At 37.4% G+C, this 14,579-nt stretch overlaps 1 protein-coding gene across 2 annotated transcripts in view; it reads left to right on the forward strand.

Moving 5' to 3' along the window:
• The window catches only part of TMPRSS7 (transmembrane serine protease 7), a 42,817-nt gene extending 28,579 nt beyond the window's left edge, over window positions 1-14,238 (forward strand). For both annotated transcript variants that reach the window (XM_049785391.1, XM_049785390.1), the window contains 7 exons: window positions 717-824; window positions 3,496-3,606; window positions 4,570-4,686; window positions 5,867-6,038; window positions 8,244-8,512; window positions 10,515-10,651; window positions 13,936-14,238. In XM_049785391.1, the coding sequence (XP_049641348.1) occupies window positions 717-824; window positions 3,496-3,606; window positions 4,570-4,686; window positions 5,867-6,038; window positions 8,244-8,512; window positions 10,515-10,651; window positions 13,936-14,106 (1,085 nt within the window). In that variant the 3' untranslated portion in view covers window positions 14,107-14,238. The remainder of the gene's footprint in view (window positions 1-716; window positions 825-3,495; window positions 3,607-4,569; window positions 4,687-5,866; window positions 6,039-8,243; window positions 8,513-10,514; window positions 10,652-13,935) is intronic.
• Window positions 14,239-14,579: the final 341 nt, after the last annotated feature.

Here is a 14,579-nt window from a genome sequence, read left to right on the forward strand (position 1 = left end):
GATCTATCTCCTTAGTCCTGTCTCCCTGTTTCATTTTTCTTTGCTATTTATGCTTGTTTGGGGTTTTTTGGGGGGTGTCAAATGCTATGGTCAAAGCTAGCATTGTTTAGGATTTACAACTGGCTCTGCATTCAGGGATCACTCCTAAAGGCTCATGGGACTCTGTGAGTCCTGAGCATTGAACCTAGGTTGGTCAAGGTTTGCAAGACAAACACGCTACTCTTCAGACTAATGTTCCAGCCCTTTATTTGCTTTTTAAAACCAGAAATAATTTTCCAATTATCTCCTATATCAGGTGTCACCGAGCTGATGTTTGATCTGACCATGGATTCTCCCCCATCTTTTAGAATCTTTAGAACAAAATACCAAAGACAGGGTAGCTTATAAAGATAATAAACGTCTGTCTCATAATTTTGGAGCTTGGAAGTCCAAGATCAAAATGCCAATATGGTCACAAGAGAGATTTCTTTGTGTTCAGGCTTCTTGTTGGTTCTATTAGATTAAATTAGATTAGATGAGATGGCAAAAGGGATTCTCCTTTATAAAGAGATTAATTTTATTTGCAGGGGCTGTGGCCTTCTGGTGGAAGAAATATGTAACTTACTGCTGCATATCTAACTCTTGAATCACTTAACACTTCATAGCTCTTAGTTAAATATGGTAGTCTAGAGACCTAAAGGATCCACACAAGATTTCTTCTTTCTTATTGTCTCTAGCCTGTCCTGCTGGATTTTTTAGATGCTCCTCTGGTTTGTGTGTCCCTCAAACTCAGCGATGTGATGGAGTAAATGATTGCTTTGATGAAAGTGATGAACTTTTCTGTGGTGGGTATTTAACATTCTACAATAACTGTATGAATAAATCTTATCAAGATCATTATTACTGAAGATATACATAAATATATAATCATATATATACTTATACATTTATATATATAATCATTCTAGATGACATATAGAACCACTCCAAAAGTCAGAAGCTTATAACAATCATTTATTCTGAGGATTGGCTTTTCAGCAAGATGATTGGTTCAGTTTCAAGCAGTGAAGTTTGTTCTTCCCAATGTAGGATCAGGTCTATGTCTATGACTCATGTCATTGAAATAATGGGTGAACCATGGAGTGATAAAATCATATTTCTTCTTAAGTCCTTGGCCAGAAACCCAAATACTATTATTTATTTGTTAGTCAAAGTGTGTCATATGGATGAGGCATAGAAAGGGGAAAAGGAAATTTACTTTAAATACCTCGCAGACATGGCAAGAGTAGGAATGAATAATACAACTACAGGAAACATCATGATTAATAATTTAATCATCCATAGGTTTTCAAGACAAAAATTTTCTTTTAAGGTACAGGTTCTAGAGAGATAACTCAAAGGTCTGAAAGCATAATTTGTGTTCAAGGGGTCTCGTTTTGATCCCTGGCATCATCTGATCCCCTGAGAACCTTTGGAAAGAAGCGCCAAGTACAAAACTGAGAGTAGCTCTTGAGTCCCTCCAGGTTTTCCCCATACCCCAAATAAATGACCAAGCATTAATGTATGAATCCGCTATTTAAAGAAGATCAGAATTTGCAAAGAAGTAAGCCCAGTGTGATTGTATGGGTAATGTGTTGTGAATAAGAGAATTAAAAAAAAAACTGTATAGTTTTGGGGCCGGAGCAGTGGCACAAACAGTAAGGCATCTGCCTTGCCCGCGCTAGCATAGGACCGAAGTTCGATCCCCCCTGTGTCCCATATGGTCACCCAAGCCAGGAGCGATTTCTGAGCACATAGCCAGGAGTAACCCCTGAGCATCACCGGGTGTGGCCCAAAACAAAACAAAACAAAAAAACCTGTATAGTTTTCACATACTTCATACTGCTGATGACCAAAGGTAATATATCGGCTAGTCCTATTTTCTGTGAATTTTTTCCCTTGCCTTTATATTACTTTTATTTTTGGTATTCCAAAACCCTCTCTCATGTTTTTTTTGGAGCAAGAGTGGGAAAAGTTAAGTGGAACCTAATGATGTCATTTTGTCTAAAGCTTCAGAGTGTTTAATTTAAATACAATTGTAATATAAAGTTACTTAAGGTCATTTACATACTTGGAGAAGTAATTATTAATATGATATAGATAACTATAAAACATTATATTCATGAATTTTATGCTTTTAACTTAACCAATAAAACAAAATAAAATCTTCTTACTTGTAGTTTGCTGGCAACTTAAGCCATTAAGATATTAAGAAAATAAAAAATAAATACGAGCCATTTTACAGTGATTGAAATGGCTTTACAATTATTGTTTCCTGTTATCTTGCTCCAACCCAAGGAAGCAATTGTTATTTTATAATATGTACAGTTTTTTACCATTATTTATTAAGTGTATCAGGAGTTCTAGATAGTTACTAGTATAAAGATATGAATATAACTTGCCAGTTATTACTATGCCAATATAAAGACAATGTATTAAATTATTCTAAAGAATAAAAATCAGGATAGATTTACACTGATATTTCTTAATTTTGGAGATAATTTCTCAGTATAAAATAATGTTAAAGGGCCGGAGAGATAGCATGGAGGTAAGGCGTTTGCCTTGCATGCAGAAGGATGATGGTTCGAATCCCAGCATCCCATATGGTCCCCCAAACCTGCCAGGAGCATTTTCTGAGCATAGAGCTTAGAGTAATCCCTGAGCACTGCCGAGTGTGACCCAAAAACCAAAATAATAATAATAATAATAATAATAATAATAATAATAATAATAATGTTAAAGAATTTTCCTTACTCGTAGAATACACATATACTGTCCTCCAACATATATTTTAATATATTTAGTAATTAATTAAATAAACTTTTAAGTCAGGGACTGAGATTTAGCAATGAGTGAAACAAACTTTCTAATCTCAACACCTTCCCACTTTGTTAAGGAAATTCAACAGTAAAATTAGATGATCATTTTATTTTTACTTTATACATTTTCAAATTTTCACTTAAATACATCCAAGAATACATAAACTCTTAAATTTAAATTAAAGAAAATAAATAGTACCATAGATGAATACATTTATGTGGAAGTAAAATTGGGCATGATGATTCTGAAGTGCTAAAAATTACCCCAAAGACTGAATATTACCTTTACCTTATGAAAGCACTAGTGTGAAGAAAACACTTTTAATTTTATCTAGATCATCTTAAAGATATTCTGTTTATTTTGAGGGGGCTGCTGCTGTTCAACAGAATCTTGCTAATGTCTTAGGCTCATGAATTTTTTTATTTTTATATATATATATATTTTTTTTTTTTTTTGGTTTTTGGGCCACACTCGGTGACTCTCAGGGGTTACTCCTGGCTATTCGCTCAGAAGTCGCTCCTGGCTTGGGGGACCATATGGGACGCCGGGGGATCGAACCGCGGTCCGTCCTAGGCTAGCGCAGGCAAGGCAGGCACCTTACCTCTAGCGCCACCGCCCGGCCCCAGGCTCATGAATTTTTGTCTGTTCTTATTCTAGTGACTCTCAAGTCTGTCTGCAATGCCAGCTCCTTCAGTCAACACAGCTCTTTGGTGTGTGATGGATTCAGGGATTGTGAAGATGGTCATGATGAGCAGAACTGTACTCAAAGTGAGACTCAACTCTTTGCACTTTAATTTTCTTCATGTGAAACTACTGACAGATTAAGAACACTTTGGTTGGGTTAGGGAAACTGACTTTTCCTTTGTTTCTAGGTCTGCCCTGTGAAGGGTACTCTAAATCCCAAGTTTTGGGAATTAGTCTCAGACAAAATGCACTAGTTAGTCATTAACTTTAATGGGGGGTGGGGGGTGGGGGGGGTGTATGCATGCATGCGCGTGCATATGCAGAAGTAAATATTGGAAGATTTCATTGATTCTTTACTTGCTGCTCAGGAATAAAGAATCCTGAAAGGACTAGAGAGATAGCACAAGGCTTGCCTTGCACTCGGCCAAACTGGGTTCAATCCCTCTGAGCATAACCAGGAGTGATTCCTGAGTGCAGTGCTAGGAATAACCCCTAAGCATCAGATGGTGTGGCAAACAATATTAACAACAATAACAACAACAACAACAAAATACCCCCAAACCAAAAGAAAACTGAATAATTGGTATACAGGAATGCATCAGTTACCATATGGAGCACAGTCTTTATAGCTAGGCAGAAAAACACACCCTAGAGATAAGAATATAATATAAATCAAAAATTCTATCAATTTCTCTATTAAAGTATAAAAGGATCGAGCATGGTAGTTACTTTTGCTCAAAATTCTTCTTGGAGATCTAGATAAAGTAATAGCAAGGAGGCCATTGCCTAAGTCAATGATGAGGTAACTCATTGCATCTCACCTCCAGTGGAAGAAAGAGAGGTCATTCTAGTGTTTTTAATGAACACACCTGCCCCTCTGCCCTTCAATGGCTCTATTGAGGTGAAGGCAAAAGTTTCAGTGAGGATGTTTCATTTGCTTCTCCAAGTGCATCAGATATTAAAATATGGCTGAGCCATTCTTTATAGTTCATTGTCTCAAGTCCTGTTTTGTCTAGGAAAAAGTCTTTTTCTGTCATTTATTTATAGGTATTCCATGCACGAACAGAACTTTTAGATGTGGCAATAATATTTGCTTTAGGAAACAAAATGCCCAATGTGATGGCACTGTGGATTGTCCTGATGGAAGTGATGAAGAAGGCTGCAGTGAGTGAAAATAATTTTTTTTTCTTACTATATTTGCTTCAGTTTATCTGCTTCTCAATTCCATCTTCTTTCTGTAGTTCCTCTGATAGAGGTTGTTGTAGGCCTGGAAAAATACAGAAGATATTAACTAACTGAATCTGAATTTATTTCTTAAAGATTTATTCTCTAGAAATGCTAATTTAAAAAAGGGAAGATTTTAAATAAAAGCTTATAAGAGAGACAGCAGAAAACAATGAATAGCCTGTTAGCTATGCCTCACACTCTAGTCCATACCAAGTGCTGGCTTTTCTTTAAGGATGAAGAGAAAAAAATGTACTAGGTTAAGTTATCTGATTTCTAATTGGACATATGCCAATACATGTTTGTATATTTTCACCAATGCTATTTATAGTGGGGAATAATTGTACTGATAACTAGTTTTTAAAGATAGGTTTTCACTGTCTTGACTTACAAATTCTCTCCCAAATGCATTACTTCAAATTATCACAACTTCAAGACACTTCTATTTATTTTGGGGTGCCTTATAAGCATTTTTTACAGCTTGGAGATCACTTCAAGTGACACTTGGCTGGGCCATCTGTTTCAGTGTTTGGTGCGGCAGTGTGGATTCAACAGCGCTGGAATTCCAAATGACCACCCCAGCAGTGCCAGAGAAGGGCATGCTGTGGCAGGGATTAAACTTCAGCATGCTTGGATATGGTCCTGACTCCTGAGCTCTCTCCAAATCCAAAAGACACCTTTATTTCTTTAAACAATATTTTTATTTAGGCACCATGATTACAAACATGTTTCTACTTGGGTTTCAGTTATAAAAATAGAAGAACACTCCCCATTCACCACTGCAACATTCCCACCACCAAAAGACACTTAATTTTCATCCATTTGAAACTACTTTTCTCTCTTTCTGCCCAAGAACTCAAATTTCCCAACGCTGATGTATTTCTCAGCGCCTCACTCATCTTTTTTTATATGTATTATTGTACCGAGACTGATCAAACTGTATTAAGGGATGGAATGGTTTTTGATTATTTCATTTGGACCCGCATATGTTTCATCTATAGTTGGGCGGGAAATTTCAAATTGTTTACTTGATTCTTCAGTTCCCAATCTGGCTCTAAACTGGAATGACTTTCCAGTTTTTTGCCAAAGTCTCCATGGGGTGACCTTTCCTCTCCTAAAGGCTGCAGCAGGAATTCCTTCACCCTCCACCGAATCATCGGGGGCACTGACACCCAGGAAGGGGGTTGGCCCTGGCAAGTTAGCCTTCATTTTGTTGGATCTGCCTATTGTGGAGCCTCAGTCATCTCTAAGGAGTGGCTTCTCTCTGCAGCCCACTGCTTCCATGGAAACAGGTAGGCCTTTCCTAAGGTAGGCTTCCTCAGGTGGTTTTCTGACCACAGATTTTAAGTCAAGTCTGATGTTGTAGAAAGAAGCACTTTATAGTGAATTTTCTCTTCTCTTCTCTTCTCTTCTCTTCTCTTCTCTTCTCTTCTCTTCTCTTCTCTTCTCTTCTCTTCTCTTCTCTTCTCTTCTCTTCTCTTCTCTTCTCTTCTCTTCTCTTCTCTTCTCTTCTCTTCTCTTCCTTTTGTTTCTATAGCATACATTTCTTCTACAGCTATTAATATAAAGAAAATAGCACAAAAGATAAATAAAAACAAACAGGCCTTTACTAGATCGGGAAAAATAGGATTGGGCTTTCTACTCAGATATGTAGCAATGTTTAGAGAAAATGGAGATCAGTGGGCATCAGAAGGTGATTTGGGTGCTGAGTGAAAAAAATGTTCTAGAAAAGTCTGGAAAGGCTGATTTTAAAATGACTCTGTCTACCTTTACTAGTGGGAAGAACAAAGGATTCCACAAAGGATAAAAGAAAGGCTTGGAAAAAGAAAACTAGCTAAAATTATAACTTCACTGGGAGGGCTGGAGATATACTTCAAAGGGGTGGATTATGATTTATGTGCTCAAGGCCTGAGCAGGATCAATGAGAGTATTTCCACATTTCAGCAGCATTACTTGGAAGCTCTAAGTGCCTTTATTAGGAAAATACTGGTGTAAAATCTTATTCTTTGTTTCTTATTCTGATTCTTTTGGGGGGAACCACACCTGGTGATGCTCAGGGGTTACTCCTGGTTATGTGCTCAGAAATCGCTCCTGGCTTGGGAGCCAGGGATCGAACCACGGTCCATCCTAGGCTAGCGCGGGTAAGGCAGATGCCTTATACCCCTTGTGCCACCGCTCCGGTTCTTTATTCTGAATTTTTAAAAGTTGAATCTTTCCATGAATTTTACAATTAAAATATTTGCTTCTGGAAATTATAGAGTTCATATTGATGATTATTAGTCTCTTAATTCAGCATTTCTCAACCAGGATTCTTATGATTATTATGTATGAGATAATATTATGTATATTCTAAAGGGGGAGGCACAGATAAAAATCAAGTAAGTGGAGGCACAGCAGAAGACTAGGGGTCAACTGGTAGGGAAGTTGGTTACAGTAAACAAACAGGTTGGAAGGGAGTCAGGGTAGGAAAATGTTGAGGAATATTGTTTAGATTGCAAAAATACTTCAGTATGTTAAACCCATCACTCCCCAAGGTTTTCAGTATCCCTCCGGCATGCCAACTTAGCAGATGACTAGCCACACTCTTTGGGCTTTATCCCTATTTTCTTCCAAAGCTCCCGCATTCCATTCATTCTAGAGTTTGCTGTGCTGGTGAAGATGTAATCCTTAAAAGGAAACTGTCAGACTTTTTTTTTGTTTGTTTTTGGTTTTTGGTTTGGGGGCTATACCTGGTGACACTCAGGGGTTACTCCTAGCTAAGCACACAGAAATCACTCCTGGCTCGGGGGGACAAATGGAACTCCGAGAATCAAGCGCAGGTCAGCTCTGGTTCAGTTGCGTGCAAGGCAAACGCTCTACTGTTGTGCCCCAAACTGCCAGACTTTTACTGAGTTTGCTCAAGATCAGGATCTGGATCAGACTTCTAGAATCACTAATCAGAAATGGTATCCTGTGACTGGTCCTGCTTACATTTTAAATTTTGGGTAGTTATAAATAAATACTTTTATTAAAATCTTGCTTATTATACTTACATTTCTAATCTACCTTTGTAATCATATTATGTAATTTTGGTAAAAGAATCACCAGACTTCTGTTTCTGGTCTTGTATTTATCAAATACCATTGTCAGCGAGAATGAGGGGAATGTACCAGACCAAATTCTTACTAGCATTCTTGATCTGTGTACAGTTCATTAAAAGACCAGTGATAAAAAAATTTCTAGTGTTTCCTTAGGATGTTGTGGAGAGGATTTTCTAGAATATAGCTAACATTTGCCACTACCCATAACTTCAGCTCTGGTTTTACTGCAGAGACAAGAAACTCAGAAGAGCTGTCCATTGTACTTGTCATTTCCTTGGACAGAACTAGTGATTTCAGTAGGGACAAGAAGTTAAGCTTCCCTTTTTTAGCCCTCATCTCTCTGCAAAGTGCTTAGTTCCAAACAGCATATAGTTCTTCAAGTCACTAACATTGTGTTACATTTTTTATTCCTACCAGGCTGTCAGACCCAACACCATGGACTGCTCACCTTGGGATGTATGTGCAGGGCAATGCCAAATTTGTCTCCCCGGTGAGAAGAATTGTAGTTCACGAATATTACAACAGCCAGACCCTTGACTATGATATTGCCTTGCTACAGCTTAGTGTTGCCTGGCCTGACACCCTGAAACAGCTCATCCAGCCAATATGCATTCCTCCTTCTCACCAAAAAGTACGCAGTGGTGAGAAATGCTGGGTAACCGGCTGGGGTCGAAGGCACGAAGCAGGTATGTGAGCAAATGAACTGTTAGGTTTTTGCTTCCTGATAATTGGTGTTGAAGTGATGTTTCAGGGTTCATGAAGTGGGTATTATAGTCTCATTTGAGCCTCCTGACAACTCTAAGAAGTAGAAAGGAGGAAGGAATTGCTGGTTCTTGAGGCCCATCTTCAAGAATCAGAATCTACCTCAAATTAAGGCCTTAGAAGAAAAGCAGGTCCGGAGAGATAGCATGGAGATAAGGCATTTGCCTTGCATGCAGAAGGCAGTGGTTCGAATTCTGGCATCCCATATGGTCCCCCTAGCCTGCCAGGAGCGATTTCTGAGCGTAGAGCCAGGAGGAACCCCTGAGCGGTGCTGGGTGTGACCCAAAAACCAAACAAACAAAAGAAAAGCAGGACTGGATAGGTAGTATGACCCTTTTCAAACTTTGATAGTTTTTTTTTTTTCAAAAGATCTGTTCTGTCTGTCTGTCTGTCTCTTTCTCTGTCTCTCTCCCTCTTTCGAAATTTCTTTCTCTTCCCACACCCAGCTGTGCTCAAGTGGTACTCCTGGCTCTGCCTTCAGGAATCGCTTCTGGTGGACTCAGGAGATCATGTAGAATTCTGGGGAATCACACGTAAGTTCACAAAGTACAAGGCAAGGGCCCTATCTGCTGTACTATCTTTCTGGCCCATGTTCTTCCTTATCTTAGGTCACCTTTATTTACTTATTTCTTGAGGGGAATTACACTAAAGTCTATTCTTGGGGGTCACTTCCATAAGACCAACAAATTCAGGCCTGAGGTTACATCAGTTTAGAAATACTCTGACTTGAGGGAATGCTCATTTACAATTCTTTTCTGTAACCCAGTCATATTTTCAATATGTCCCAAGGCTAGACTGTGTGGTAGGGAAGCTTCTAACTGCTCTGCCCAGGATTTCTATGCTTTCTTTTTCCTTTCTTTCTTTTCTTTTATTTCTATGATTTCATATTTGAGGGGACCAAAGCAATTACAGAATGTAAGGTGCTTGCCTTGTTGGGTGACCCTGTTCTATATGGTCTCCAGAAACTGCTGAGAGTAATCCCTAATCACAGAGCCAAGAGTAAGTCCTAAGCACTGCTGAGAATATCCCCAAAACAAAACAAACTAAAAAAAGTCATCGTTTTGTCTAAATATATAGTAAGGGGAAGAGCCTAAAGCTTTATGAATATCTGCCTAAAAGTTAGTGTAATACTGTCCCTTTATCTCCCAACCACCTAAAATCCTGTGCAGTCCTTTCCATTGGTTTGAGGTTGAATATATTCTACAGATCTTTGACACTTTAAAAAGTCACTGTAGATAGTTTCTCACTCTCTACAGTTAGGCAGTTTTTATAGCCTTAAGTTTTTGAAGTGGCAATATTCACTAGCAATGTAAGCATGCTGAGTTCTCAAGTAACAAGTATGGCAAATATAACTTCTGAATACTTTATGAGAACTGTGCTAGAAATTTCATTACATTGTCATAGATTACAAAAGGAAAGATTCCACTCAGCCAAACTCATCATCGAACATTTCTTACAAAAGAATGTTATTTATTTCTCAATCATCATAGCCTGAATCATCAAGCATTCATTCTAACCAGAGGTTAGGAAGGAAGTGAAAAGGTTACATATAATCTTTCGTGTTTTCATGGCTCCTAGGATAGTGATTTCAGTTGGGAAATATGTGACTCTATTTTTGAAGCCTTCGTGACTAGTGAGTATCAGTAATAACTTGCTGACTCACAATCCTACTAGGTGAAGGAGAATGACGTAGTATTTTGGATGATCAAGTCAGATCTGGGTGTGATCACTGTGCTGTCTTCTAGAGTGCTCAGGCAAATACTTTAAGTCTTTATATCTCTGATTTTCCATCAGGAAAATGAGGATCATCAGAAAATGGCCTAAAAAATGGCTGTGAGGATAAGATAAGATAATTTAGTACATTTTTTATTAATGTCCACAAAAGTGTAGTTGTTGCCATAATTTTCACTTAATGTGTTTTTTCAGACAATAAAGGCTCCCCTATTTTGCAGCAAGCAGAAGTAGAGCTTCTTGACCAAACCCTGTGTGTTTCCACCTATGGCATCATCACTTCCCGGATGCTTTGTGCAGGCCTCATGTCAGGCAAGAGGGATGCTTGCAGAGTAAGTCAACTTCTCTTAGCCTTATTTAACCTTTAGTCTATACAAATAATTCCACATTTAATTACATAAAATTGGGGAAAGTAGCCTGGTTAGGTGTTTTATTGGTTTAAAATATTAGTTAAAATCCAATTATTTAAGAGCAGAGAATAAAGTAGTTAAAGAATGGGAGCAATGGCAATTCTATGCCATATATTCTATGGCAAACTGTGTATTTTTCCTGAAACATTTAGAGAATGAGATTAGCATTTTTCATCTGGGTTTTATTATAAAACCAATCCAACACACACACACACACACACACACACACACACACACACACTGTTTTAGGGGTGCTGTTTCCTTAACCATTTACCTTATGAAATAATGAAGATTTTATTCACTTTTTCTATTGACATATAGATTGAAGTGGACATGTAGGGAAGAAATAAGTGAAATGTACTCTAAAATGTGCTTCTGTGGAGGTCTCTTGACAGTTGTAAAGTAGGTCACCTTTAGTGGGATGATCTCTGAGTCTGGAATTCCAATCTATGCAGATATTTACATGAACATCCTTACATGATCAGATAATATAGAGTATGAGTATTACAGTGGGAGCTGTTCTCATATTTTTTTCACAACCTTTGCCACCATCCCACAAGAAAATCATTTAATAGAATAATAATTTTTATCTGTGGAGCTTCTATTTTGTGCCTCTGTGCTAGTTTCTATACACGAATGCATTCAAATAATTCTTTCATTCCCAGGCACACAGAGAGTAAGTGAATTATGAAGGTTACATAGCTCATAAGTAAATGCTTGAGCTAGAATTTGAAACTTCAATACCTTAATTCTAGGGTTGCTATACTTTGGATGCTCTATGCAATGGGTTTGGCTTTAAGTCTTGTTTCCTGTAGGCACCAAAGTTCACAGGTCAAATTAGATTTAGTGTCATTATTGTGGCAACTGATTAAAAATTTCTAAAACCATGGGGCCAGAGAGATAGCATGGAGGTAAGGCGTTTGCCTTTCATGCAGGAGGTCATTGGTTCGAATCCCATCACCCCATATGGTCCCCCGTGCCTGCCAGGAGCAATTTCTGAGCCTGGAGCCAGGAATAACCCCTGAGCACTGCCGGGTGTGACCCAAAAAACACACACAAAAAAAATTCTAAAACCCAATTTCTATTTTCTAATTGTAATTAGATATTTCTAATTTATAATCATAGTCAATTAATCGGCTTTTAAATTGTGTGGGTGCAACATAAGGGCCAATTTGGAACATAAAATATTTTATGAGTAATATTTCAGAGTATAAAACTAAACTATAGACATTATCATTTAAAAGGCAAATATGATATAATTATGCATAAGCTTTGAAGTTGGAGTATTGGTTTTGTGGAGTTGAGATAACAGAAGGGACACTCAAGCGAAGTGATTAATTTGGGGTAACTATAGGTCAGTAAATCTTCTGGTTGCTTTATTGGACCTGGCTAAGTAAACAGAAACTCTTCATCTATTTCTCTGAAGGCCATGAACCAACTACAGAAGTTGTGTGGCCCAGAGATAGAGTTCAAGCTACCAAAATAAGACTTTTGTGAAGGGCATGTGATCAAAGCTATATAAACACTGCCTAGTTGAGGTATTATGTTGAAGGAGGAACACAAGGAAAGGCACATCACAAGCTAAGCCATGAATTTCAAAGTTTTTGTATTCTATCCCCTTGACATAAAGTTATTTTATAAATATTTTTATATAATTTAAGTTCACTACTAATAACAGGTAGAGCTGTTAAAGTATAAAGTTTTTCTCCTCTAACAAACATCTTTTACTGATATCTACCCCCAAATGTGGAAATATCCTCCAATGGAAAAAAAAATGTTGGCCCTAGTCATCATGCCTGTCTGTAAAACAGCTCAGTGAGGATAATGATGGTTCTTCTGAACTTGTACCTATAGTGCAATTAGCATGTTCCTCCAAAGGAATTTAGCAGGGCATTTTTTTTTCCCTGTAACAGACTATGTCTCTTGTATACTGAGCATATTTAATAAATAACTTCTCAGTGGGCCTGTTTTGATGGACTTCCTTGATCTGGCATTTATAGTTAGCAGTCCCAGTTTAATATCTGAGATAATTATCTCAGATGCATAATAAAACTGCTTACTATTAACCTTTGAGGTTGTGAATTGAGCTAAATGACTCTATTTAAATTCAAATTGAGCTAAATTACTCGATGTGATTTAAAATCAAAGTTAAATTGGATTGAATATCAGTTTTACTAGAACTTTGGTAAAAATTACTTACCAATTTTGGAACTTGGTTTCTTTCTCCACAAATTGTAAAAGCAGTGCCTACTCACAAGAGTTATGTAAAATACTTTTAAAACTATAATGCATATAGCTTATATTTTATGCATGTGCATTAATATAAATATCTACATAGAAATATCAAGGAAATTAGATTAGCAGAAAACTATTTATGAAACATTATTGATTTAACATTTGGGCCTATTAAAATGCTAATAATAAAGAATTTCAAAGTTATAAAAACATACTAAACACAAATCCACACTAAGCCAAAGTTAGCACTTTTTTTGGTGGGGGGGTCACACCCGGCAGAGCTAGGGGTTACTCCTGGCTCTATGCTCAGAAATTGCTCCTGGCAGGCTCTGGGGACCATATGGAATGCTGGGACCATCCATCTGCATCTAAAGCAAGCACCTTACTGCTGTGCTATCTCTCCAGCCCTAAAGTTAGCTCTTACTATGATATCATTATTAAAATTATTTGAGGAGTTTGTTTTATGGGATTGTGTTATGGGATTAAGAATTATTTCCCAGGCCCAGAGAGATAGCACAGAGGCGTTTGCCTTGCAAGCAGCCGATCCAGGACCAAAGGTGGTTGGTTTGAATCCCAGTGTCCCATATGGTCCCCCGTGCCTGCCAGGAGCTATTTCTGAGCAGACAACCAGGAGTAACCCCTGAGCACCGCTGGGTGTGGCCCCCCAAAAAAAAAAAACCAAAAAAAAAAAAAGAATTATTTTCCTTATAATAATAGTCTAACACTATACTTGGAACAAGGAATCATGTTTTCCTTGATAAATGCAACTTTTTGATTTTAGGAGGAATAATTCTCAAATGCCATTAGAAGTTTCACATTATTTTCTGATGCTTTCATATCCTTTATATATTCATCAGTCAAATAAAAGATACCAAATTGGAAGTTGTGACCACAATGCACTAGACATGTTAATAACAAAATCAGTGAAGATGGGGTTACTGTACTTTATACTAATGCTATTTTCTGTGCAGGGCGATTCAGGTGGACCTTTATCTTGTCGAAGACAAAGTGATGGAAAATGGATTTTGACTGGCATTGTTAGCTGGGGACATGGATGTGGAAGACCAAACTTTCCTGGGGTTTATACAAGGGTGGCCAACTTTGTTCCCTGGATTCATAAATACGTACCTTCTCTTTTGTAACTGTACAAGTGGGAAGTTTGACTGTAATTTGTATAATTTTTAAAATGGTGTTTCAACAAGAATGCAGCAATGTTAAATAAAATTATACGTATTTCTTTTTCTTCTGGAAATTTCATATTGCATGCATTTTTTATTAAATTATGTACTATTTTCTGTAAAAATGCATCAAGAAATGCCTATCTTTATTCTATTTTTTTTCAGCATTTCTTTTGCCATTTTTTTATGAGAACAAAGATGCAAAGAAAGAGAACAAGGTAAAGTTACAGTGGGAAGACAATCAGCCATAAACAGAATTCTCAGAAGAAATCCCCTTGCTGACACCTTAATTTTGAACATTCAGCCAAAGAACATTAAGAAAAATAAAACAAAACACATGCACAATTACTTTGTCCCTCAAGTCCCCAGATTGTAGTACATCATAACATTTCTTAGCAGTACACAAAGCAATCTAAAGCCACAAAATTTATGTAACT

The sequence above is a fragment of the Suncus etruscus genome, chromosome 13, assembly GCF_024139225.1.
Source record: "Suncus etruscus isolate mSunEtr1 chromosome 13, mSunEtr1.pri.cur, whole genome shotgun sequence".
Lineage (NCBI taxonomy): Eukaryota > Metazoa > Chordata > Mammalia > Eulipotyphla > Soricidae > Suncus > Suncus etruscus.